Here is a 27,684-nt window from a genome sequence, read left to right on the forward strand (position 1 = left end):
AGAAGGAAATCAGCTGGGCTGCCCCGACAAGGCACCATCTCCACTTGGAAGAACCAGACGGAACCCACAGTCTGGGAAAACACTGAATTCGGCTGCAAACCCAAGCCACCAGCAATGCTGCAACATCCTGGCCAGTCCTGGGTGGCACAGAACCTTCTGTGCCTCCAGACAGCAGATTGAATATTTTTAAATTTTACTGATGTTGGATTTTTTTTTTTTGCTGGGTGAGTCAGAAACAAGTGGCATTTTCTGCTGCTCTTTGCGTGTTTTTTCCAAGCAGCTACACTTGGAAGTAGACAAGCTACCTCCTTTAAAAGGATGATGGCTCATTCTTTTAAACCACCACAACCTGGTTTCCCTTTTCTCAGGATTCAGTCTTATTGGTGTAATTTATCTTGCCAAAATAATTTTTATCATTTTGGCAGCTGTTTGGAGATCAGATTAAATTGCTGCTAGCAGTGCTGAGCCTGCCTGGTGAGGGGTGTGAGGGAGGCTGTCAGAGCAGCAGGGCAGCTGTAAGAGGGCGACATCCCCTTCCCAAAATTTAGATGTGGGCAGCAAGGTCCTGCCTGAATTCCTGCTGCTCCCTGCACCCTGCTGATACCCAGCACTTCCCCAGCCCAAAGAGACCCTCTTCAACCACCAGCAAAGAGCAAATAAAACCCAGGCTGAGAAAGATAAGAGGTGAAATCAATCCCCTTCCACCTCCTGTGAAATCTCACTGGGTATCCCATCCCCCAGACCCTCAGGGGCTTGCCAGGGTCACCAAATTGCCACAGCTAATGGCATTGCCCCTCTCCAGGTCACCCCACCATGAGGATGTAAGGCTATAGCTGGGTTCAGGTGACACTGACTCTCCTGCTGCACTGGCTCCTGTCATCAACCCCCTGCTCCAGGGATGAGGAACACACTCAGGGCAGCCCAGGGCAAGGCATTAAGCATCCCCCTAGTCTCCAGAGGGTAGCAAGGCATTCACCATACCTGGAGAGGAGGATGTTGCAATTCTGAGCTCTCCGGCCGTCTATGACAGAAAGCTCCTTGACTTTGTGCCGGGAACTCAAAGTGTCATCGATGGCATCTTCCTTCTGCAAGAAAATAGCAAGAAGAAAAGCCTGGAGAAGAGCCTTGGAGCAGCAAGGACATTTAGCACTCTCAGCACACAGCAGCATGATACACAGCGGGCCCTCATAAATCAGGAGTGTCACCACAGGTTAAGGTAAAACCCCTCGCCTGTAACCGACACACAGCAAGGCATTTCATAAACCAGAGCTGCCTTTGAAGCCACTGGTTAGAAATGTAAATATTTTCTCAGACAGGGAAGATTTAAAAATCTGCAAACACTCGGGCGCTGCTGAATAAATGAAGGCGGGAAACATTTCCCTTCCCTAGCATACATACTTGTGATACTTCATTAAACCCTCACATGGAGTATTTCATTACGAGCTGCTGCACACACTCAGCATGGCTCTTGTTCCTCACCCCTGCTCCAAACATCTGTGATCACCCTTCATGCATCAGTCCTCCCGAGTCAGCTAACCAATACAGGCTATCAGACTTGTAAAAGCAACCAGCAGCTTTTCCAGTGAAATCCTCCCAAAAGAAGGGATTGGAAAGCAGGAATTGGTGTGGCATGAGCATCTGTATCTCCTAAATTGCTTGAACAGGTTACCTTCAGATGAGTTGTGGTTGTGGGCAGATCTACATAACAGCAGCTTTGCAGGGCTGCCCGAGGAGTTCATGTTGCCCCAGGATTTAATTTACCATATTGCATATTTTAGTAAGGTTAATCAATTAAAAGCTGGCTATTTAATCCTTCTGGAAGGAACACAATCTGGAGCTGCAAGGTCATGAACGTCCATGTAAATGTCCACAAGCATAGGACACCTGGCACATGGCCACTGCAAAGGCCAAGAGTGAGCACTGAAATTACCATTTTTTTACTCATTTTTTTGTTTCAATGAAGAAAACATGCAGATATGAAATGGGGGAGAGAGAGGCAGATGATGAAAAATGAGCCCCAAGTCATCCAGCACCAGCTGCCCCTCTCACATGCCTTGACTGCTCTGACCAAGCAGAGAGCTTCAGCCCGTGGGTTTATTTCTACCTTCTGAAAACGAAAACTGCTCAGGGGTAGGAGCTTCTCTGTGTTCAGCTACATCTAAAAATCCAACTCTGGGACTCAGACATTGGCTTTGACCTCAGGCCAGACAGCAGAGAGGGTGGGTTCTGCCTTACCAGCCTCCCCAGCATCAACCTTCAAGCTGCTCCTTCTGGTAATCTTTGCACCTCTCTGATTCAAGCCCATTTGTCACACATTAACCCCCCTCAGAAGCAGCCACGTGCCCCCTGTGTCCCTGTCCCCAGCCCCACGCTCACCCTGCCCACATCACACTCCTGCAGGTGCTCACTTACCTGTCTGGAGCTACCATTCACAAAGAAGTCCTACAGCCATAGCAGAAGCATGGAAAAAGGCAGTAAAAACACATGCAGTTCAGTGATCTCGGCAAAACCAGAGGGAATTGAAGCACAGAGAAGGGAAACGTGCACTGTGGGGGGGGTTTGGCAGCATGGGGAGGCAGGTGGGGGTGCCAGTGCTGAAATGGGGGGGGGATGCAGGTGAAAATGTGGGTTACAGGATGTGCAGAAGGGGAGAACTGATGGGAAAGGAGGCTCCATGAATGGATCAGGCCAAGGCACATTGTGCACAGAGGTGAGGAGGGGACACGAGATGAGGTGGGAGGATGCTGGCCAAGCCCTGCTACTGGCCCAAAGGCACAGCACTGCTCAGCCTGTCGTGCCAGGAGGAAAATTGCTGGTTCTTGCACATCTGAGGGACTGAAATGCCAACACAACTGCCAGGAAAAACAGGGCTCTTAAGTGGAAATAACGAGAGGCACATCCTGGAGCAAATCTGGCCACAGCAAAACTTCACCATTTGCCACAGCAACACGCTTCCCCTCGAGTTCTCATCCTCCTCCTCCCTCTCCCTGCTTCTCCAGGGCTTGGCAGCCTGGCCAAGTGCCACCCCAATGCCCACCAGCACCATGCCCCTCCCAAGACCTGGCTGTCCTGCTGGGCTCCCCCACCAGACTGGAGGCAGGTGCAGTAAAGCCAGCACCGCACACACACACACACACACACACACACACACACACACACACACACACACACACACACACTCGAGTTTTCCTTCCTAGTTCCCCTGGCTGAGCTGTGCTGATCAAGAGTCTTGTGGCTAAAAGTTTCTGGTTCAGTTAAGGTTAAGGATCAATGTTTCCCTTATCAATCTCTTCCCAGCAGTCTCCTCTTCGGGACAGGCACAAAGCACATCCATGAGCTGCAATGGTTATCTTGATCTTCATTTAACTGGTCCCTAATTAGGAGCTCTTCCTTCCTTCCATTTCAACCCTCAGACCTGTGCCAAGATGCTCAGACTTGCCCCAGGCTGCTGGAGAGGGAGAAGGACGTGGTGGCTTTCTTTGCAGTCCCCTGCTCTAGGAGAGGGAGGGCTCCTCATACATTAAGGTAGAGAAAAGGTTTGCTACAAAAACCTTCCCTCTCTGCCTCAAACCAGCCTCATCCCTGCCCCTTTCCCTCTCAGGAACCATGATCCAGCCTGTGCTGCAGGATGGTGTAAGGATGAGCAGCTTTAAATGTGCTGTCACCATCCCCACAAACAATTCCCAGCTCTGTGTCCCTGGCCCCTGTGCAGGTCACTCTCCCTTGCACAGAGCAGCTGAAGGCTTTACCTCCTTCATCCTTTTCTGGGAGATGAATTCTTTCCCAGCTCACTGCTAAGCCCCTGGTTCAACAACACATATTTTTTCCACTTGGCCCTGACTTTTTTACATCACTCACCGCTGCAGGACCTGCCAGGACTGCCCTGACTGTGCCACTGCTACTTATCAACATCACTCCCAGCCTCTACCCCCATGAAGACTCTCAAGACGTCCCTGACAGAGGCACAAATCCCTGTGTAATTTAAGCCCTGATGGTCCTGGACTTGCCCTTCTCCTACATGCACCCTTAGATAGCTACTGCCAGTTCTCATGCCACAGCCAAAAACTCCTGCTGGCTTTTCAGTAAATGCTGGTATTCTGTGCAGCTGCAGGGCTGAGACCTTCTCTGGGGACAGGGACATCTGCAGAGCCTCAGCTGGGAGGATACAGGCTCTCCTAACAGTTTCATGCATTGTGAGGCAGGGAAGCTCCCAGGCTGAGTCCCAGGAAGCCCAGAGGGTTCCTGTCCTCCCCACATGGAAAGGGCCTTTCCCAAAAGCTGCAGAGCTCACTTAGTAGCCTGCATTTACATCCTAGCCTGTGATGTGGGAAAAACATTTAAAGAGATGCTTAAAATTAAATACATCATTAAGCCTCGGGTCTGTGCAGCACTTAGGGATTCCCAGGACTGACAGCAAAACCAGACAAATCCCAGCAAAGGCAGCCCCACAACAGCCACCCTGGGGGGGCTCAGAGAGCTCTGTGCACTGCACACACCTCTGCCTGCTGTCCCCAAGTCCTGCTGGGGCACTGGCCACAGGGATGCACCACCTGACCATGCATTTTCAGAGCCCTGGTTTTTTGGGGGGCATGGGCAGACAGGCAGCCCCTGATGCCCCATGTCCTGTGGATATTTTGAGTCAGGACAAGTGAGAGGCATGATCACTGAGCAAGTGGCTCAAGACAGGGAACAGGGAGGAAAAAACCCTGCTCCTCCATTGCTTCTTCGTGACAGAAACCAAGTTTTGCTGGAGCTTGAAAATGCTGTGAGTTATTAAACCACATTTAGTTCATTGTGCCTCAGGGACAGGCTGTTCACTTCCCCAGCCCCCCACCATGTGCACAGTGCCCCGTGGTTTGCATGTGTTACAGAATCACAGAATGGCTTGGGCTGAAGGAACTTCAAAGATCCTCTAGTGCAACCCCCTTGCCATGGGCAGGGATCATTCCACTCAACCAGGCTGCTCAGAGCCCCATCCAGCCTGGAACACTTCTCCTGATCTCATGGAGCACATCCAACCCCACACCCTGGTGCCTGCACTGCCACTGGCTGCAGAGCCACGCACCCTCTCTCCATCCTGGGAGCACCCTGGGCACTTCCAGCTAGACAACCACATCCCTCAGGCCCAAGGAGATGTGTCCCATGCTCCACTCACAAAATGAACCACCAGGTGAACCACAAGGAACTTGTGCATCACGTCCCCAAGGGCAGCTCCAGCCCCAGCAGCATCTCACAGGTGAGATTTTGCCTTGTCTTTCCCATCTGCCTTTCAGATGTTCTCACAGCATCTTCTGCCAGTCCCACCTCAGCCACTGGCTCCTACTTTCAGCTCCCTTTTGGTCCTCATCCCATCTGGGGTAGAAGCCCATGTCACAGATCTCCTTGCACCATCTCCCTGCTCCTCCTGGCCCCAAACCTAACCAGCCACTTCATCCAGCAGGACCTCAGCCAAGCCAAATTATTTTTAAATTCCTGCCTGGCAATAATCTGCATCACACCAGGTGATTCATGGGCTCAGGCAGGCAAGCCTGAGGGCAAACTGTCCTGCTGACACTCAGGTTTCTATTCTTGCTCCTCTTCCATTTCCATTCCTTGTCCTCAGACGTGCCCTGCAGCAGGCATGAGTCAGGCTCAAAAAATGCCGGGGGAAAGAGACATTGCTGTGGTCACCTATTCCCAAAACACTGGGGCAGGCAGCACGTACTTCTGGTGGCTTACTTAATATTTGCCCTGCTCTAATCCACCCTGATCTTTCCCTCAATTAGCCTCTGGAACAGATTAAACTCTCACACTGCCTTAATGAGCTTATGGGTCTGGTCCACTCCTTCCTGACACTGTCCCCCTGAGCCTGGCACGAAGGAGACAAGCTGTCCTCTCCTCCCAGGAACACAGCCAGGTGTTCAGCAGGTGAACATCCTTTTTCAGCCTCCCTCCTTGCTTTTTCTCCTGCCTTCTTGAAACACTCATTGCTTTTTCCCATTTTCATCCTGCCTGGGGTAAAATATGTGTCTAATTTTCTTCGTGTGCTTTGATGCCTTCCAAACTGGGGCTACAGAGCTTGAGTGGATTAAAAAGTGGAGAGTTTTGCCTGCAATGACATTATTTTGGTTTGGGATATTTGCTCAAAGCTCACATTTTGCTCTTGGCTCACTACAAAAATAAAAGGAGAGACCCACCCATGGTAGATGTGGGCAAAACTTAGTCCTTCTTGGCCAGAGAAGGATAGAAATTTTCCACCCAATACAGACACATGGAGCAGTTGCTGCTAAGAGCAACCCAAAAATATTACCCAACTCTGGCCACATCTGGGGGTTATTTTCATGACATTCCCTGTCTCTTTTTTTTTTTGTGTGTGTGTTTTTTTAGTGATCCATCTTCGGGGTGCACGTGGTCAGGTGTGGGCAAGGGTGGAGCCATGAATGGCCACCTCAGTGCAAAGGCTCTGGCACACGGAGGAGAGGATAAAGCAGATGAAGTGGATCTGGCAAACATGGCTTTGGTATGAAATAATGATGGGAGATGTGTTTTGGGACCACAAGTGAAATCACATGATCCTATAACAGTGGCACCTCAGCCAGGTGTGCCCACCCCAGGGCAGCTGTTACCTGCTGTCTTTGGTAGGCAGAGAATGTCCTTTCCAGGTCTTCAAGGTCCAGGATTTTGTACACTTTTGTGTCATCTATGTTGGTCCACACAGTGCCTGCCAGCTTGTTCTGCAAGACAGTGGAAGCATTGCAGGTTGGTCCTGCTCACTGCTCTTACATCACCACCAGCACCTCCAGTCTCACCACCCAAATTACTGCCCAGCTTACCTCTGGAAGCTTGGACCAGTTGAAAGACTTGAGGGCGTTCGTTGGCTGAGGGATGCTCTTCTTCTTGAAGGCCATGCCCAGGGGTGCTCCAAGGGGAGGCATCATCCCACCCAGAGGTGGGGGGCCAGGGGGAGGTGGGGGACCACCTGGAGGAGGTGGTGGGGGAGGCGGTGGGGGACATACCCCTGGGAGTGGTGGGGGTGGCGGAGGGGGGAGAAGAGACCCGGGAGTTGGAGAAGGTGAAGGGCCACCAGGTGCTCCTGGTGGCATGGGAGGTCCTCCAGGACTGGCAGCACAGATCGCCCTCTGGGAGAGAAAGAGGAATGGGGACTGGTCATATGGAGTTAGGGGATACCACCTAAGAAATACCCTCATGCTGATTTTTAATTAATTTGGTTAATATTTAGGAAACAGAGGAAGCATTCAAAAACTTCAACACTCCTGACTGAGGGTCAATGCATGTCAGAGGCAAAATCATCCCATCACAAGGGACCTTGGTGGCTCCTCCAATAAGCCTCTTTCTCAGTCCCTCCATGCAGCTCAGCCTCCTGCAATCACCCCACAGCATCTGCAGGGGGTTAGGGACTGAGCCCACAACAGGGAGAGGGTGTGAGGTCTCACCCTGCTCATCTCGTGGAGCTGGGCTGTGAGATCTGCCACCTGCTGCTTGACCTGCTTGTGCTCACTGGATTCCTTCTCCAGCTTCTCCTTCATCTTGTTCAGCGTCTGCATCATCTCTTCCTTCTCCTGGGCCTTGGCATCACACTCCCTCTCCTTCTTCTCCAGCTTCTGCTGAAGCTCTGTGTGCTCTGGAACAGCCCCACAAGACCACTTTTAGGTGACAAACACTCTTTTTAGCCAACAGCAGTCTTTTTAGCCAACAGCAGCCCATGGGGGGCTAAACCCCACACTGCCCAGCAGAGAAGCTTCAGCTGACAAAAGGGAGCCTGTGTTGTGCCTTAGTGGCCCATCTGGAGCCTTTCCATGAAAAAATATTATTTGCTTTTCCCATTTCCCATGTCAGCCCCATGGTGTGATACTATCTCAGCCCTTCAAAAAAGCCTGCAGATACACATATAAATAAACACATCAATACATGGGTATGTTAACTGTTTAGCCAAGGTTAGAGTTGACACTATATTTCTCCATCACTCACCTTTTCTCATTTTCTCTGCTTGCTCTTTCCACTGTTTCACTTCATTTTCATTGACTAACCTAAAAAGAAAAGAGATGCAGCACATGAGACAATCCTGCTACAGAACAGGAGACCATCACCAGCAAGGAACATGACTGGAGACATGGGATTTCAGGCTCCCAAACTGGCACACCTAAAAGCTCTGCTGTGTCTCCCCTCAGCAGGGTTATGTAAAATTTATCAGGGAACAAGTAAAAACTCCTAAATCTCAAACACTGCTTGCAAGTGCTGTCTAATGAAAAGGATGGGCTTCATTGATAAGGTGGGGTGGGTGAGTCCTGGGAAGTCAACAGCTCCAGGGATGCTGGCTCACATCCAGCCGAGGAGCAGGAGCATCACTGTGTGACAGCAACAGGTAAGGAACACTGACACTGAGCACTTACATTCGTACAACATTTTTAATGTTGAAGTTTTCCAGGGGAGTGGCGTCGGGGTCCTGCCCTTTGTCACTTTGGATGACGATCTGCTGCACGATCCTGTCGAGCAGCAGCCAGTACTGGACAGTGTTGCCGCTTCTTTTATCTGCAGGGAAGGAAGGGGAGAGGCTGATGTGAGCAAAGGGGAGGTCGTGACGCTGCTGGGCAGGAGAGCTGGGCTGCCAAGCCTCCAGCAAGCCACGGTTTTCCTGGCCTCTGCTGGGACTCACAAGGCATCTGGAGACAGTGGTGCAGGATGGACATAAAGTGCGGGTACGCCTCGCTGTGCGTCAGCCTCTTCCTCGTCAGCTCGAACATCTGAGTTGCACTTTTGGTGTCGATGTGGACCTGTGGGCAGGAGCCAGGCAAGGTCAGGCCACTGCACCCACAACAGCATCGTTCCCTGAGCCTCAGCTCCAGACCCCACGAGTCACCCCCACCCCAAAACTGACAGACAAACCTGCCTCGCTGCCCTGTGAGGGGCAAAGAGAGGACAAAAGGGCTAAAGCAGGCTCTAGGACAGATGTTGCAAAAGAGCAGGGGAACAGGAAACATTTCCAACCTCCATGTTTTATCCAGAAGACCACTCTTTGTCCCAGGGCACGCAGGTGTTTTTAAAACTAACTGTGGCATTGAGTGCCAGAGCCTACACCAGCAGCATTTGTACTCACCAGCTCAAATCTTTTGGCAAACTCCAGTTCATCTTCATTTCTAAGCATTTCGAAGAAATCTAAGTGCCTGAGGAAAGAAAGGGAAATAAAAAAAACCAGAACAACCTGTTAGAAGCAGATATAAATGTGACAATTAATAAATTACAGGTAGCAGGTCTGTTAGCTGACCAGACACTGTAGGGGCTTGAAACACCAACTAGACCTTCAGCCTCGACTGCCTAGGCACTACAGGAGGTCCAAGGAGCCTTTTGGGATGAGAAGGGTTGGATGAGGGCTGACAGCATCCCTTGAACCCCTGATGGCACATCCTCCCCAGCTCAACTCTACATCTGAAAGCACCAAAATCATGTTGGAATTTTTTCCTCCCTCTCTGGAGACAGCAAGGAATTTCTCTAAGAGGTGTGACTTTAGAGCCATGTGATATCTGAAAAGGCCAGCACCTGAACCAAGGGCACCAGACAAAAATCACAAGTGTGCTGGGGGGTCATTACTCACCGGTCAAGGGTTGAATTTTCATGTTGCCTTAGTTTATCAATGACTGGCTGGATGCCGAGCATGAGGAATTCGTATCTCAGATGGAGTCTGAAATCCAGGCTTTCCTGCAAGGGACAGTTGTGGGCTCAGCACAGCAAGGTGCACATCCTCAGGAAGTTCACTGAAATAAAAGCACCCCAAGCCCCCCTGTCCCAGAGCCCCGGCGCTCACCACGCCCGCCCCCTGGCTCAGGACGGCGTTGATGAAGGACATGATGGCTGTCTTGAGGCTCACTTCGTCTCGGTACCGGCCTGTGCTCTTGTCCAAGTCGTTGATCAGCGTCTGCCAAACACACAGTGTCAGCTAAATGCCCCATGACAGCCCCAGTGCTGCCCAAGCAGCCAGGGAGCACAGGCAGGAACAACTCCTCATGATGCTCCCTCCCATACCTGGCGATGCACCCTCAGCTGCTGGCCACCCCAGCCCCCACTGGGGCCAACACCAGCCCATGCAGATGTGCTGCAGCCTTGCAGAGCTGTGATCCCAGTGACCCTGCACAAGCAAGCCTTTTTTTTTGGTGGGTGTTGCCTTAAATAACTGTTTCCTCCCTCTTCGCTCAGCTGCAGATCTCATCAGACATGGCTCTGGGCTAATTCTGGATTTTTCAACTTGCAAACAGCCATAACAAAACACTTGCAAGCAGCCACTTAAGACATTCAGTAGGAGAAAGGGACAGGAATGCTGAATTTCAAGGGCTGGGGGCTGAGTGGAGACCCACCTACCTGAAAACGAGTCCTTTCGCTGGCGTATTTCTGGTAGTGCAGCATCGCCTCCAGTACCTTTTTGTGGCCCCCGGGAACCAGGCACACGGCGCCCATGATTTCCAGAACTGCCACTTTTGTCTTAATATTCTCTGTGCTCAGACTCTGAGCGATTACATTAATGCTCTCCAGGTGGGCCAGGACGTGGGCCCGGCCCAGGGAGTTGTTCATTAGTGCTTTTATACATCCAATGAGCGAGGTATGTATTCGAGACTCTGCTGTCTCATAGTCCATGCTTTTCAGAAAGTTGAGGATACACGTTAAGCCATCCAGGTCGATGAACCGGGTCACAAACCTGCCAGAAAAAGGGATTTTCACTTTAAAACAAAATGCTAAAAGTCCATCTTTACCCTCAAACAGAGCTTGTCTGTTGATGTAAACCTAGAACCTTCCTGTATACCTTTTCAGGCATTCCAGAAAGCCTGAAGGACTCCCGTGGCCCAGACACCAGGATGGGGTTGTAAAAATCAATTAAATTGGTGCCTGGTAGCATAGGCAACCAGGCCCCACCTGCACAAGGTTCTTCAGAGTGAGGATATTTCAAAGAGGACCAGATAAACCAGCCATCAATACAAGTCCCAGGATGGAGGCTGAAGTTTGCAGTCACACTGCAAAGAATACCGACCTGAGATTTGAGACCAGTCTTGAACTGGAAGAAGATCCCAAGCCCTGAAGTCACCTCCCCATCAGCTGCAGACACATCAAGGTGAGCCTTTCTGCCTTCTCCTGCCCCACCATCTACACCCTTCTCCTCCCTCAGGCACAGCTCCCCAGTTTTAAGGGATTTCTGATTTTTACAATGGCTTACAACGCCACTGAACAGAAAGCAGACAGCAAACACAGGGCAGTGCCCCAGGCAGATTCACTAGAGCAGGCAGACACAGCACTGCACACTGCTGAGGCATTTTAGGGCCCCCATGCCCAGTGCCATCCAGGCTGGGTGTCCTCTGGTTTGGCAAAAGGCATGGGCTGGGAAAAGAGCTTTGGAAAGCAAACGAGCCAAGAACACCCCAGCACTGGGATGATTTTAATTCGAAACAAGCCATGCTGATGCGCAGCAACAAAAGGGGTAATTGCAGGCTTGGGGAAAATTGCTTTCTCTGCTCCAAAGCCTGCTCTTCTTCCAGCCAAAGTCAATAGGAAAGTTAGTGTTCACCTCCCAGGGTGCAAAAGTAGGGCCAATAGGTAAAATTTTCTATGGAGCCTGCTGCATCCCTCCAAAAACACTCAAACCCCACTTTTAAGGATTTTGTAAAGTTTCAGGGCCACCAGCCCTGCTCACTGCAGGGACCAGCACCCACAAGGACCAGGTTCTCACAGAAATCAGATGCTCACCCTGGACCCTGAGAATTTCTTACCATCACCACAGGTGGAAGAAGGAAAGGTATTTGCAAGCAAAAGTAAATTTGTTTCTTGCATAACCAAAACAGGTCAGGTATTTCCTAATGGAATGTATTCCCATCAGAAGATGTTAAGCTGAGGCACCTTAAGTGTTGCAAAAGTGTGCATGCAGACTCCAGAGAAAATAACATTAGGAAAAGTTACAGACATTCAGAAAGAGTCCCAGCCATCATTTATCCTCCCCACCAAAAACTGTTTTCCATTTCATAAAAGCCTGAAGATCCATGTGACTTTATTCCCCTATAAAGTGCAAGAGCAGTTGAAGTTGAAACAAAGGGCCTAGCTGACCAATAAAAATTGTTGTTTTCTTGGGGGGGGAGGGGGGAAATCAATCTTTAAAGAATTTTTACCTTCTGCTCAGTACAAAGGAAAATCTGGAAAAATAAAAAAGTTGCCTGATTTTTTCTGAACAGACAGGGAGGTCCTGGTGGCTCTTGGTCACTAAAAGGACCAAGAAAAACGAACAAAATGACAAAATGTGACATAAAAAAAGCAGTTGGAGAAACAAAAAAAATACAAAGCAATTAGTGCCTCAGAGTCCTTGCTCCCCTCACCAGTTCCCATTTATATTCCTATTTAATCCCTTGCTCTGCCAGAGAACTCAAATCCAAAGCCACAACCACAGCAATAAAGCCAGAAAAGGGAAGGGAATTGCCTCATTGGTTTTGTCCGCAGTGCAGTCTTCAAACTTTCAATTGTTTTATTTCTCTCCTCCTCATCTTCTTTTTCCAAGGCGATCAGTGACTTTCTCTGTGGAAGGAAGAAGGCAGAAATCAGAGGGGGAATCCCTCCCTGTGTGCCTGAGCAGTGCCCACCACACACTGTGCCATGGGGATCCTAAACCCATCCTGGCAGTGTGGAATCCTTGTGGCAATCACAGAACTTGGGAAAAGGAGCAGAGAGGAAAAGCACTCCATGGTCTGCAAGGAGACAGCCTGGACTGGGGACAGAGGGATGAAGGCACTGTCTTCAAGCCCCCACACAACTCCTGCTCTGCTCTGCACTGGTGCAGCCTCACCTTGAGTCCTGGGGGCAGTTTTGGGCACCACAATACAAAAAAAAAAGACATCCAAAAAAGACATCAGGCTATTGGAGATCATCCAGAGGCCATGAGGATGGTGAACAGCCAACCCCCAGTGCAACCCAGCAGTGTGCATCTCAGCTGGGGACAGTGGCTGTGTGCACAGGATGCATCTCCCACACTGGAATTTGCTCTCCAGTTGGGACTGGGGATGGGATTTGACCCCTGCACCAGGGCTGCCTGCTCCCTGGGCATGCATGAGGCACAGCTACAGCTAAAGCAGCTCCCCAAGTGGTTCCTGCACCACCCAACAGTGCTGGGCCCCAGAGGTGTCAGGGTGAGCCCTGCCAGCCCCAGCTGAGGCTAATCCAAAGCAGAGAGAAAGGGTCCCAGCAGATATGAGGAGCTGTGCTGACCCCTCCATTTAACCCAGCTCCTCTTCAGCAGCACGTCAGGGAGATCAAAGCCACCCCCCAGCATCTGGCAGGCTTTGATCACAAGCTCTGCTCAGGCTCAGGGCTCTGCCTGGCTGGCAGCCCATGGCCAGCACTGCATGTTTCTGCCTTCCAAGAGGGAAGCAGCACACTCCCTGCTGGCTCACAGCCCCTGCTCATCCCTCTGCCCCAACCCTGGAAGTGTTCAAGGCCAGGCTGGATGGGGCTTGGAGCAACCTAGTCAGGTGGAAGGGGGCTGGAACTGGATGTTCTTTAAGGTCCCTTTCCCACCCAAACCCCATCCATGGTTCTGTGACTGTGTGAAACGCCCCAGGTGCCGTAGGGGCATCTCCGTTTTGCAGCTGTACCTGTTGGTCCAACAGGTGACACTGCCTCTGTAACACCTGCCACCCTTCAGGCACAGTGCTGACACTGTCCCCACCAAACTCTGCCCCACAAGGGGCTCAGAGGCACCAGAGCTCTGGGGGAATACTCACAGCAGCCATTGAATTCAACTGATCAATGTAGAACTCTGGCCAGCTGGTGGCTCCTTTATTTTCTTCCTGGTCCTGGTAGGGGATAAAAAAAGTGAAACAAAAGCCAGATTAGTAGAAATAGTATTAACATTCCCTGCCCTTCATGACCAACCACTTCTGAAGCACCCCCAAGCTCTTGCATTCATTTATATTAATATAGTGTGAGTTTCTTTATTTTGAGCTTACCCCTGACTCCAGCTATGGGAACAGTACCTGGTTTATTGAACACCCATACTTGAAATACAATTACAGCACCTGCCTATGACCAAACACTGCCCCACTGGTACTGCAGCAGTCCTGTGATTATCAGCTTCTGGGAAAACACACTGGAATTTTACATCCAAATCTCTCTTGTTTCAACTCTACAGTGCCCTTGAAGCTTTGGCTGCACACCCTTGAATATGCTCAGTGGGGAAAATGTTAACAAGCAATGAAGAGTGTTTAAATGTGACATGATCTAGGCTGCACTCCTGGAGCAGAACCATGACTTATCAACATCCTAACAGAGACTCCAGGCACAACAGTTCCTCTGGGGACTTCGTAAGTCACTGGGAGGGAACACGCATCTGGCAATGTCACCTCTTAAAGGATGTCACCCCTGGGCCCATGATCGATGACCTGAATGATGCAGAGCCTCATCTGGTCATCCTGGTCCATGATGCCCTGCATCTGTCAGGGTTCATGAGGGGTTTTCAGTTCTACCTTGTTCTTGTAGGACATGATTGAAGGACCTCGGAGCCCAGCTCAGATAACTAATGCTGGAACAAGTAGGCAGAATTTGAGGGAATACTTCATAATTAACCTTTTCCTCCACTTTTTTTTCTAGAGACATCTATATCAAAAGAAGAAGAAGATTTCATGGCAGAAATGCCACACAGGTCTAGGCTGGAGTCAACAGATACTACACAAATCCCAAACATTTCCCCTCAGTAACCATCTTCTCCTCACAGCCTGACTTGCTGCATGGCTCTGCCCCGTCCCTAACTGTAAGAGATGTTTGTAAACCTCATCCTACACCACAAACACGATGGTGGGAGCTGGACACCTCCTCTCTGCTCCCTCTCTGTGCATGCAGACAACCGTGCCTGCTTTCAGCAAGCCCAAGGAGCAGAGTGCCAAATATTTACTGTGGCTCAAGGGGAGTACGTGGAAAATATTTGTGCATCCAAACTTCCCAAGCTGCAGCGTGCCAAGAAGAGGGCACATGGAGTCAAGGACGGGTAGTTTGGACGAGACTCAGTTTGCCCCTGGGCAGAACAGCCTGTGCCTCCAGACCTGACCCTTCCTTTGGCTGTGCCTGGCTCCAAGGAAGGGACAAAACAAGCCTGAGAGCACCAAGAGGCCTGGAAACCTCTGCCCTTTAACACTTTTCTTCACCCCACAGTCCCTCAGAGGTGCCAGGCAGCTGGGTTGAGGCTCAGGCCACCTGTCTGCTCGGTGTCAATTCTGTCTGACACGGCCATCAGGGCTTCCAGCTCCTCAGCCAAGCCCTGGGCACTGTACCAAGCTGCCTGTGCCCTGCCAGGGGAAGGCTCTGCACAGAGCTTGTGGGCATCCTGCTCTTCCCAGCTGCCCTGCCCCACTTAGAGTCCAGCATGCAAATGTGCTTCAGGGGACAGCAGAGCTGGGACATTCACAGGTGCCTTGAACAAGGTCCTGTCACCTCCTGGAGGTGTCAGAGAAGGTCTTTCCCATTGTCCCTCTGATAAAGAGCATCTCTGTTCCCCCAGAGACACCAGCTGGGAAGGGTGGCAAGGTCCCCACCACGGCACAGCAGCAAGAGGGGTCCAGATGTGCCCAGCTAGGAGACCTGGGCAGGGAGTGAGGTCCATGCTGAGGAATGGGGAGGGAAAGCAGCAGGGCTGGGTCCTCCCTCATCCCAGGACCTTCCCACGTGCTGTGAACACCTGTGAGGCAGGCAGGGATGTGGACCTGCTGCTCATTTAGGGTTGAAAAGAAGCGGTGGAGCAAATAAAGGTCTCCAGGGGGTGGAGGGGAGGCTGAACAACAAAATTGGCTAAACTGCTCATTTATAATTAACGTGCTGCATTATAAATATTTCCCTTTGCTCGGCTCCCTCGGGCTGTTGCATTTCCTCCCTGAAACCCCCAATTTACAGAGCACTCTCAATTAAGTGCAGCAGAACCTCATTAATTCCGATGAGCAGCTGGGCAGGCTCGTCAGAAAGCAGCTTCCCAGGCAAAGGGGGACTGCACAATAAAGCAGGCAAAGATCAGGGCACGGGCTTCCCTCCCCTCAGCTCGCTGCAGGACGTTGCTCAGTGGTAATTACTGGGGCTAATGGTCTACAGCACACTGATAAGTGTCCTTTGGTGTATTCCTGGTGGCAAAGAAATCTCCTCACAAAGCGACAGCCCGGAGGGAAGTGAGTCACAAGGCTCTGCTCAGCACCAGGAGGAGGGAGGAACCTCTCCAGCATCAGGATTTGAAAGGCCGAGTGTGTAAAATAGTTTCCCAGCACGCAGGGTGGGTTTTGGGATGTGGGTTTTGCAGACTGCCCTTGGGGAGGGATGCCCAGACGCAGCTGAACACCTCCAGCATCTCCAGGATGTTCCACTGCATCACTGAACATCTCCCCATTCCTTATTCTCTGGGCTGAGTCTCTGCTGTGTGTGCTCTCAAGCAGCAAAGAAGTGAGGGCTGATCTGAACCCTGCTGGAACCCAGGCTGAGCTGCTCTGTTAGAGGCACACTGATGGCTTTAATTGCACATCAGCATCCCTCACTGTCCTCCAGGCCTCGATGTGCTCAGCTGCAAAAATTAAGACATGCCAAAATTGCACAGACAAGGGCAGACCTCGCTCCATCCCCTGCTTTGTTCCACCTGCTCCCCTCACCTACTTCTTTCCAGAAACCTGGCAAAACCACAAATCCCATCAGCTGTGGCCCTGGTGTCACCCTCTCGTGTCACAGGCTCTGCTGTTCCTCTGCATGGGGTTGATGGATGCTGCCCCTGGACTGTTCTGTGCCCTGGTGGCAGTGGCAGGGGGTGTTGTGTTGTGATGTGAACCCGATAAACGAGCTCCATCCCCTCCTCAGCACTGCAGGGCAAGCAGTGCCCAGTCAAGATGCCTCATTAGCAGGAGCTTTCCCAAGTGAAGGTCACCAACCTGCCAGCTCCAGCCATCCCTTTGCTCTTCCCAGGGAGATTTCACAGTCCCCTGTCATGTCTTGGTTATGAGCCTGACACTTCCACACCCTTCGTGCCTCCCTCTCAGAGCATCAGCAGCTCCCCAGCCAGACTTCCCTCTCTTCCCAATGACCACTGGGCAGAGGAAGTGGGGGCTCAGACAATGGTGGCTCAAAGCAATTTCAAGTCTGATCTCAACCCACTTCCACCTGGAAAGTGCATCCCCCCAAACTCCTGCTGCTCTGACCTGCAGGAACGCAGCTGCTGGGAGCAGTGCAACCTCACAGCATGCCCCCATGGTGGTGGGGAGAACGACACCTGTCATGCTTCTCAGTTCTTTGCCACCTGCTCTGCTTCCTAAACAAACTTCTGGCAACATCTTTTGGATCCTCAGTCTGCAGCTGATGTCACACCTGATCCAGCAGCCTGCTTCCCTACGCTCACAGCCCATGTGGTGCTTTGGGATAACTGGATCTGCTGCTGCTTTGGGATAATTGATGGTGGCTGGCTGAGTTCCCCACCCACCTGATGTCCAACTCAGCAAGCTACGTCCTACAAGGCTGGAAGGAAAAGGCTGGCTCACAGCAGCCAGCTCCATGAAAGGCACAGAGCCCTTCAGTGACAACACCCGTGGCTTTTCTCCAAGGTAGCAAGTGATAGGACAAAGGGAAATGGCCTCAGGTTGTGCCAGGGGAGGCTTAAATTGGATGTCTGGAATAATTTCTTCACTGCAAATGTGGCCAGGCACTGGAACTGTCTGCCCAGGGAGTGGTGGAATCACCATCCTTGAGTGTTCAAAAAAGCAGGGATGTGACACTTGGGGCCATGGTTTAAGGGAGAGCATGGCAGCACTGGGTTAATGGCTGGATTCAATGATCTCAGAGGTCTTTCCAACCTTAACAACTGTATGATTTTGGTGGTTCACCTCCCTCTTGGCACCACCTGCAAGGCTGGTCTGCCTCAGGAAAGTCACAGGAAGGGATTAAAAAAACCCTCTTCAACTGGCACCAGCTGCAAAAACAGCAACACCCCCTCCATTTTTACACATGGTCCTGACATAACTTTCATTCTGCCCAGTGTTCCCCACCCCTCCTTGCTGCTCCATAAGAGCAGAGCAAGGGAAAGCTGGCAGCTCACTGCATTTTGGCAACCCCTCTCTCCCTGACTGCTCTGGATGATCCACCTGGATGCTGTTTGCAAGGTCAGAGAGGAAGCAGGAGGTGGCACAGATGAGTTTTAAAGTTTTAAAAAAATGAGTTTTTTTAAGTTTCTACAGCCTATGTGAGATGTTTAAATGCAGCCCAGCTCCACCAACATGGCCCAGCCCTTGCCAGGTATGTGCTGGTGGAGGTTTGGGCCCACCACAGCCCCCCAGGGCTCCCTCATCCCTCCAGGTATCCCTGGAACAGCACCTGAATGATTCAATAAAGCTGCTTCCCCATGGGGCCATGCTGCAAAGGGCTGGAATTTCATCAGACTCTCCCCAAGCTGGGATCTCAGGGTCTGAACCAGCCCAGCCCAGCCTGCTCTGGTTTTCCATATGCTAACACTTCCCATACCCTCTCCTCCACAAACACACACGTGCCCTCGTACGCTTTTCCCAGGGTTTAAAAATTATGCTCCCCATAAGCAAATATAGCATGACCAGATGCCTTTCGTAGTCAGCTGGTTCATTGTTTGAAAAGCTTCACTTTAAAATCCAAAAAGATTGCTAACAGATGCATTTTTTGGCCGGAGAGCGAGAAAAAAACCTTGCTTAAACAAAAGTGTGTTGTGATTGGAACTAAAAGGGGAATTACCTTGAAAGATAAAAACTATAAACATTTCCAAGTGAAAAACACCCCCAGCCATGCAAACAGCGAGTTTCTCTCGGTCAGCCTGAGCAAATGACACCTGAGATGGTATTTCAACCTGCTGCTGCAATAACAGCAGGTATATCTGAATGCTCAGAGGCCATGAAACCCTTCTCATCCATCCCAGGTGACCCTGGAGCATGGCAAAATGCCGAGCTATTTTATCCTCCCCTCCCCTGCATGCCATCTTTGTCAGCTTTTGCTCTTAGTTCTGCTACTGCAGCAAAAATATGGGGAATTGATGTTTTTTAAATGAAGGAAATGGAACACAAGCCCCACGAAGGAGCTGCAGAACTGAGCAGGACAAGTGGAGGAACAAGCTGGAAAGTGAAGCTCTCTGGAGGGAGTGGGTGGAAGGCACAGTTGGAGGGGAAAGAGGCTGGCTGGCTGGGAAATAGAAGATTATTGGAGAGACATCACTCATTTCCCCATTTATCACATATTTCCCCTGAAAAATCACCACTTCTGCCTCTTCCTAATGTGAAAGGATCCTGGTTTTTATCTGACCCCTGAGGGAAATTTTAGATACAAGCTTTGCTTCACACTGCTCGGAACGATGCATCCAGGGTTAGAGATGCCCCCAGGTTTTCAACACAGGCCTACAGAGCTCAGCATCACTTGGCATCCCTGCAGGTCGTTTTTCCTCTAGTCCAGCTTTAGAAAAGCTCAGCTGGACCCACAGGGAGAGGGGCAGCGCCAGACCCTGCACTCACATGAGCTGTTTTTCACTACCCATCCCTCCCACCTGGTTATTTATTCTGAGCTTCTGCCCCAACACCCTGTACTCACCCCTATTTTGAAGCTCATAAAAACCACCCTTTGAGCTGCTTTAACAGCTTGACATGACATACATGGGCTGTCAGGAGCCAAATCTCCTGCAGTTAAACAGGTCCTGCAGACTAAGCACGAAGGGTTAATCATTAACTCCCTCTGGAAAAAGGCCATCTCTTCCACTGAGGCAAACCCACAGCCAAAGAAACAGCAAATCTGGAAACCCTCCTGCTTCCTCCCTGCACTTCCGAGCAATATCCTCTCCTGGAGAGCGGGGCCAGCAGGGAGCGGAGTATTTTGGGATGAGGTATGAAACGAGTCATCGTCCAGAAATACCACTTCTAAAAGCAGATCTCATCCTGCTGCTGATGCTTCTCTGCTTTTGCATTTCCCTGCTTTATCCCAGCCGTAGAGGGGCTGATGACTTCAAAGGAGGTCTCTCCAATAATCTTGAAATCCCTCTCCTGACCCCAGCACTGCACGGCTGCTGGGTTTAGTGCAGATTTCAGTTCCTCCTTGGGTTGCTGCTGACACAACTCACCAGCCCTATCATGAGATGCTTTTCATCTCTCTGTCCCCTGAGCGACTCAGGGTGATGCAGGAGGGCTGGGACCACGAGGAGTTCATGCAGTGCAATCCCCAAGGATGGGATCAAACCCACTGTCTCCATGGATGGAGAATCAGGGAGGACAAAGCCTCCACCCTGCCAAGCCAGTCCTGTGGGCTGGGATAGGCAGAGAAACCAGGATACAGAGCTGCAGGCCAGGGGGAAATATTCCAGGGAAAGAAACACACCTGGGGAATAGCTGGATTTCCCCCATTTCCTCTCAATAGGCAATGCCAAGGCCAGGTGCTGTCAGGTCTCTTTCCAGGACAATCCAGCAAAAAATGTCTAATTTTTGGTTTCCTCTTATGCAATCTTGCCCATCACAGGAATATATAAAACAGCAGCATCTGGGACGTGCTCTGGACAGCTGAGTGTGATGGATAAAACCAACAGCAAAGCAGAAGTGCCAGCCAAAATTGGCAGCAGAGTAAAAAGCAAAAACTGCTCAGGGGACAATTCTGGATTGTTGGAAAGTCAGGCAGCTGCCTGAGACTGATGTCCACCTCTGCCAGCCCCCAGGTAAAACTGGGTGTTACAAGCATCTCAAACAACAGATTGCTGTTAAACACAGGCTTTGGGCACATCCTGCACTTCCCAAATCACTGTCTCTCTGAGAGCAGCCAAGCCAGGCAGGTAGGACCACTGTCCTGTCCCCAGCTCTGCTGCCCTGCCCAGAAAGCAGACACTGCTCTCAGCTGGAGAAGTCCAGCCCCTCTCCTCGATGCCAGGCTACCATGTAGGTGATCTGGCCTCATAAATACACAGGAGCACAAGAAAGATTTACCATGAGCTGCCAGGGATATCCAGCAGTGTTTCTGCTGCTCACCAGTCATCATCACACAGGGCAGGACAGCCTAGAGCCTGCTGTACACAGACATGTTCTCCAGCCCATGTAATTCCTGATTCCCTCCACGGCTGGAACCTTCATTGATATGGTCTTGCTCATTTTTAATTAAAAAGCAGGAGAAGAGCATTTGTCTCCACCAGCACATCTCCATCAGAGCAAGCACATGTGCTCTGCAGCTCACTGTGATGGTATCACAAGTAGGGAAGGAGTGGCTGGGAACAGCCAGAGGAATGAGGACCAGAGGAGAACAGCAGCCAGGATCCAGCTGGATGCCTGCTCCCAGAACCTCTGAGAATGCCCCAGGCACTTCTGTGGCTCCTTCCCCCCACGAGCAAGGAGTTTCACAGCACAGCCTTTAAAAACCCATGAGAGTAAGGAGGTTCTGGGAAGGGAAAGAGCCACCATCAGCTCCATCTAAACCCTTCCTCAGGAGATTAGATAGCACATAATCTCCACTCACAATAATCATTACATGGCTTTGCTTGATTTAACTCTCCCATTATCCACACACACCAGGGCAAGGCTCTGCTTATCCACCAGGGAGTGACGAGTGAGCATCCCCTGCCCATTCTCTTGTTGATCCAGACCAGTGCCTGTAATTTGTTAACATCCCTCCTCCCCTCCGATTTAAATCTCGGGCATGGCAGGCCTCTGTCTAACAATAATACAGGGATTTCAGGGGTATTTATGAGAGGCTTAAAACTTAATCCTACATGAGCAAGGTAAGCCTGCTCTTGGCCTAAAATGTGGATGGAAAATCTGGTGCCATTGCTACAGCAGGAGAAAAGAGGCGTTTCCAGCAGTGAGCACCCTTTGAGTGGGGCCAGGGACTGCCAGCCCTGCCCAGCCACCCCCTGCAGCCAGGTGAGGGGCACAGTGGAAAATCAGGGAATGCAATCACAGAACCCTACAACAGTTTGAGTTGGCAGCAACCTTCAAGATCAGCTGGTTCCAATGCCCCTGCTGCCAGCAGGGACACCTGCCACCAGACCAGGTTGCTCCAAACCCCATCTAACCTGGCCTGAAACACTTCCAGGGATGGGGCATCCACAGCTTCTTCGGGCAACCTGTGCTAGTGTTTCAACAGCCTTACTGTAAAAACCTTCTTCCTTTTATCTAACTTAAATAAACTTCCAGTTTAAAATCATTACCACTTGTCCTACTGCAACAGCCCCTATTATAAAGTCTGTCCTCATCTGTTTTATATGCCTCCTTTAGGTACTGGGAGGGGCTCTAAGGAGATGGTGAGCAGCCCCTCGCCCCTGCAAGGACAACCTCAGTGCCCACAGAGTTCCACATGGCCCTGATGTGCTGGCAGGGATGAGCCTGGGGCTGGGGACACTTGTGAGGATTGTGGGGACACTCCCTTCAGCCTGAATGGGCTGGGGACTAAAAACCTTGTTTTCCCAGGGTCACTCCAGGAACAGGGACATTTCTGTGACACCCCAGATACCACCTGGCATCCCAAAGGAGCTGTGTGCTTCCCCCCAACTCTTCCCCATCCTGCATGAGAGGGAAGAGGCTCAGCACCCAACAAGTCTCTTACTTTTTTCTTGCTGCAGTAGATCTGCCACTTCTTCTCCGCTGGCAGTGCAAACATGGCCTCTCTGTGCTTGTCCGTGAGGTCAAGTTCATCCTGGAAAGGGGAAAAGAAACACAAAACATGCACCATGAGTACACAAACAGGTGATGTACAGACACAACCCACCAGACAAGCAGTGTGCATCAATGTGGGGCCACACACATCACAGCACAGCAGCAGCCCCACAGCATCACCCCGTGACTCTCGATTTGTCAGGGCAATGATGCCAATTCCCATCCTGCTATTGCTGACCTCTCCTGACTCTGGGCTGCAAACTTCCGTGCCTTGTCCCTCCCAGATATCTCCTTCACTGCTTTTAAAGGCTGTAAGTGTTTTGGGAAGGATACCCATGAAGCTATCACGGCTGCCCACGAGACTCACACTGACAGCTTCAGGTGAGCAATCTCATCTAAGACACACAGCAAAGAAAAATTCAAACAGGATCTTTCTTTTTTATCATCATTGCTTCACTGGAGCACCCCACCCCGAGTGGTCCAACCCATTTCCATTGCTGACACCCTCATATCATCAAAAACTGTAGTGCTTTGGGTTTTGCTTTGTTTTCCTACAGCTAAAAATAGAAAGCTCTTTTCCTAATACCTACAGTTCATAAAGAGGTACCTCCTCTCCATCAAAACTGGATCACATACTGCCTGGCAGAGATAAAGCTGTTTACTGACTGAAGCCTTTATTGGTTTATCTGATTCTTTAAAGTACACATCCATTTTCGACTTGGAAGCTCGGTTAGCAGCGTGCCCTCCGCCAGCATGCCCGAGTATTATCAAAGCCTCATCGCTTCCTGGTGCTAGATGTAGGTCAAAGCTTTTATGAGGGAACTAAATAAAACATTCAGGCAGGCCTGGGAGGCTCGTTGCTAAAGCCAACATTGATCTTAGAACCATGGGTGTCTCTTAAAATCACCACCACTGATGACAATCCTCGTGCTGGAGGGGTTTGGGGGTGGCAGTGAGATACTGGAGAGGCTGCAGAAGGTCACAGGAAAGCCCCCCAATGGCCTCAAGCCAACTCATCCCACCCAGACAGAGGATTTAAGTAAGAGGATCACCATTAAAAATCACACATTTAATTTCAGCAACCAAAAAAACCCCACGTGGAAAACTCTTAAAGCTTCCCTGCCTGAACAATTACACTTATCAACTAAAACTGGCAGCTCCTGTACCCCAATCGAAGCCTCATTTGGGGAAGGCTGAGCAAGAAACCTCTGGCAAAAGATGGCTCCCTGCATCAGCAAGCCCACAGGGCAAGAAATTCATCTGATCTAATTCATGCTCATATTGCACCCAGTAGCCAAGGAAGGGAGCTTTCAGCTATATTGTAACCCAAACCTAGAGGCTCTCCAGCACAACAACCAGTGACAGAGGGCTGCTAGCAGTCCCAAACACCTCAGAAAGGCTTATCTATCCACTGCAGGTATTGATTTCTCTTCTTGATGAAATTACTCCTCAAAAGGAAAGGTGTTCGGAGCTTTTTCTGTTACATATTTCATGGAGGAGGCTTTGCCCTACATCTTCAAACCACCATGCTGCACAGAGCTGATGCTGGCGGAGTTCTGGAAGCAGACTTGAACACCTTTACAACAGAAAAAAACCAAAACATTTTGCTACAACAGAGACTGGGAAAAAAGAGAGGGCTGAGAAAACCTGAGCCCAGTGCGAGACACATCTGTCATGGAGTTACTTTACCTTTAAGAAAGTTTAAGTTGCTGGGATCTGCCTGGCGTCTTTTCTCCTGACCAATTATCGGTCATTGCTGAGAATTGACAGCAGTTTAGGCCATTGAAAAGTGGGATCAACTTGTGAACCCTACCTTAAAGTGTAAAACCAGAGCTCTCTTAGTTCTCTTTGTTTTCCTGGCTGGGAAGGGCGGCAGAGCCCCAGGCTTCCCGCTCCCTGCCCAGGCCATGCGGCCGGGCGGGGACTGGGCTGGGCCCAGCGTCTCCCGGCCGGGGGATGCGGGCCCTGTGGAGGGGGTTTTCTCCGGGCTCTGGCCGGGCCGGGCCGAGCCGATCTCTGGCTCGGCTGCAGGTCTTTTGCTGTGGCTGGATTCACTGGAGACTGCTGAGTGAAGAAGGAGAGGGGCTCTGGGCCTGCAGCGGGCTGGGCGCGGCGCCTACACTCTCCAGAGCAGCCATGAGGAACTTTCCATCGCAGACGGCTCCAGCTCCTGCACCGGCCGAGGCCACAGAACTACCTACAACAGCCTGGGCAAGATTTTAACTCTTTCATTTCCCAGATGAGACTTGCGGATTAATCTTTTTATCCAGACAGAGAAAAGAGAGTGATCAACATGAAAAGAGACTTTATAAACTACTAGTGACAGGAAAGAAAAGAAAAGGTAGAGAATTAAGAAGATGCTTTAATTAAGCTGAAATATCTTTCTGTTAAAACTATGGAAATGGACAAAAAGGTCTTGAAAACGCTCCTTTAATTCATGACAGTATATAGGGAGGAATAGAGTGTTCAAAGTGTAAATTTTGAGTAAAAAGTAGAGTAATTATGGTACAGTGAAGTGCTGGAAGATTTGAAGCCTTGAGAGGCAATGAGAAAACTGTTTTCTGGTGAAGCTCACGGAAACAGATGAAGAAGACTTTTTTGCCTTTGAATAACTTATCCTTAAAAAATCCCATCCCTAGACTCATGGCCCATACACACTTGAGAGTGATGTGAAAAATGGGAGGAGTGGGCTCTAATAATAGCAGCTCTGGGCAGCTAACATTAGAGCAATGGAAAACTATAACAAAAATAGTTTTTCTTGTGAGAGACTCCATAAATTAACAGGAAGAAACTTCTGTTTCTCTATGAAGACTGGTGAAAAGACTGTAGCAAGAATTGGGACTGTTTTAACCATCAAAAGTTCCAAAGGTTTTGTCTCTTTTGTCATGTGAACAAGGGAATAGTGGGTAGACAAGGGATGAAAAGGTTTTTCTGGAAGTTTATTCTGGTGTTTTTATTGTAGTTTGTTAATAAACTTTCTTTTTTTTTTCCCTTTTAAGTTTTATGCCTGTTTTGCTCTTGTTCTAATCCATATCTCACAGCAAGAAATAAGTAATTTTCTTAGTTATTGGTTTAAAACCACGACAACATCTCATCCTCCTGCACCCAGGGAGGAGAACCTGGGCTAGGGACTACTCCAACAAGTGCCATTCTCAAACATTCCCATGTCCTTAAGAGTTTGGGAGGTCAGAGATTTGTATCAAGCAACCAACCTCCACCCCAGCCTTGGGCAGGTCTCGTCACCTTTCCATGCCTCAAAATCAAAACTGCACTTCCCCGTTGTCTCCTCAGGCCATGAGCCAGTCAAACATCCAAGCTCTGCTTCAGCCTCAGTTCATAGAAATCACAGAATGGTTTGGCTTGGGAGAGACTTTAAATATTATCTAGTTCCAACATTCTCCACCCTCTAAACCAGGTTGCTCAATGGTCCCATACAACCCAGCCTTGAACACTTTTTTGAAAAGTCTAAAGGTGACCAACAGAATGATACCTACACAGGCTGAAATTCAGCTCATTGGAAAAGTAAATCTGGGAGTGTGGGGGAGGACAAGGGTCTCTTGATGAATATTTACTTCTGTGGTGAGGGTTTGAGAGAGCACAGGAAACTGCTTCCACTGTGACCCCACTTTCCAGCCATGTGAATGAATCTGATAGGCATGAAAGCACCAGCCACCCACATCTGCACTTAGGTCCTTAGAAAAATATTCACTGAAACTTTCAAAATGCCCATACCCTAAAAAGACAGCTTGTGCAAATGTGAAGATTTATTAACCAAGAAAAAAAAATCTAAACCAAGCTGAAACCTAAGCAGGAGCAAGGAGGGACAAAACAGTAGAACATATTAGGTAGGTGCTGGCACATGACAACGTGCAAACACATCCAAAAAAGGTGCAGAAATGCTTCTAAGTCTCACACAGCACATTTCATTGTGCCCCAGCTCTAACATGTTCAGTCATCACAGCCCTGCATCACTCAACAACACCTACCTAATGATATCTTGCAGGATGCTTGGGAGAGGTGTTTAAATAAATACTGTGTGGCACCAGTGAATATGAAAATCCTCATAATCAAAGAGTGACTAACAACTGTTATTCGGAGCCGTAACAGTGACTCAGCTGTGAAGAGTCAGGTCTTTGCTGGTTTTTAAGTGTATGGGGATTCCTGCAGCCAGCTTTCACCCTTTGCTTAGTCTCACTGATGTGCATCTCAGTGCAGGCTGCTCAGAAACTGCCCTTTCCAACTCCAAAAGATCAAGAAAGGATAGGAACAACACCTGTTTTCTGGGGGCTCACAGCCCACTGTAGAAATGCCTTTAACAACTGACCGGAGCCACACACGGCAGAGAAGCCGTGCAGAAACTCACACCCGTATGGGCCTTCAATTAATAATTACAAGCTTGATAATTAGGTGATTCCAACTGGCAATTCATTTTATGGGCCATTTGCAATCCACACACTCCCACTACAGCGTGTGATGCTGGCAGCTGCTGAAGAGTGAGAAGACAACCAGTGGGTCGGTGTCCGTCACCCTCACAGCCCCTTGCTTCAGCCTCACCTTTCACAGCTCTGCCCCTTCCACCTGGCTGCCTCTCGTGTCAGGATCTGCCAACTTCACTATTTTTAATACTTTTTTGGAATCAGGTCAGTGGCACATAAAATAACAGCCTCGTTTTACCACCAAAAGGAAGTCTCTGCCCAGAGTGTTTTTACTGGAAGAAGATAGGCTACTCTTAAATATTTATCCTGTACAGCTAAACTATTCACCTTTACATCAGGAAACAGGTTTCCACATTAAATCTTCATCTGAATATGGTTTTAGAAAAAACCTCATAGGGAAGCTTTGATTCTCAGTGTGTAAGCTGCTATTTCCAGGAGGTAGAACACTTCCATGTGTTCCATGTGCTCTGCTGAAGGCTCTCCATTCCAGCCAAGCAAACCTCACTCCCTCTCTGAGCTCCACTGAAGGTGAGATCTCACACCACTCTCCTAAAGCTATCTAAGAACGTGGGGCTCAGCTCAGCACATGGTGAGCACAATCCTCTGGGCCAAACAGGTTGTCCATAGATTTCCCCTGGAGGACT

General features: G+C 50.0%; 1 protein-coding gene across 4 annotated transcripts in view; it reads right to left on the minus strand.

Annotated features, from left to right (window-relative positions):
• Positions 1-27,684, minus strand: part of DAAM1 (dishevelled associated activator of morphogenesis 1) — a 91,583-nt gene that overhangs the window by 16,807 nt on the left and 47,092 nt on the right. For 2 of the 4 annotated variants that reach the window (XM_088057754.1, XM_088057755.1), the window contains 15 exons: positions 22,555-22,644; positions 13,743-13,814; positions 12,446-12,540; positions 10,351-10,684; positions 9,800-9,910; positions 9,590-9,693; positions 9,095-9,161; positions 8,654-8,771; positions 8,391-8,529; positions 7,969-8,027; positions 7,434-7,621; positions 6,813-7,118; positions 6,606-6,713; positions 2,413-2,442; positions 982-1,085 (listed from right to left, as the gene is read on the minus strand). In XM_088057754.1, coding sequence (XP_087913880.1) covers positions 982-1,085; positions 2,413-2,442; positions 6,606-6,713; positions 6,813-7,118; positions 7,434-7,621; positions 7,969-8,027; positions 8,391-8,529; positions 8,654-8,771; positions 9,095-9,161; positions 9,590-9,693; positions 9,800-9,910; positions 10,351-10,684; positions 12,446-12,540; positions 13,743-13,814; positions 22,555-22,644 — 1,925 coding nt within the window. The remainder of the gene's footprint in view (positions 1-981; positions 1,086-2,412; positions 2,443-6,605; positions 6,714-6,812; positions 7,119-7,433; positions 7,622-7,968; positions 8,028-8,390; positions 8,530-8,653; positions 8,772-9,094; positions 9,162-9,589; positions 9,694-9,799; positions 9,911-10,350; positions 10,685-12,445; positions 12,541-13,742; positions 13,815-22,554; positions 22,645-27,684) is intronic. The other 2 variants (XM_088057756.1, XM_088057757.1) reach the window with 1 other exon arrangement.

Source organism: Pseudopodoces humilis, chromosome 7, assembly GCF_049639895.1.
Source record: "Pseudopodoces humilis isolate 2021_Gansu_Grassland_sample_001 chromosome 7, ASM4963989v1, whole genome shotgun sequence".
NCBI classification, from domain to species: domain Eukaryota; kingdom Metazoa; phylum Chordata; class Aves; order Passeriformes; family Paridae; genus Pseudopodoces; species Pseudopodoces humilis.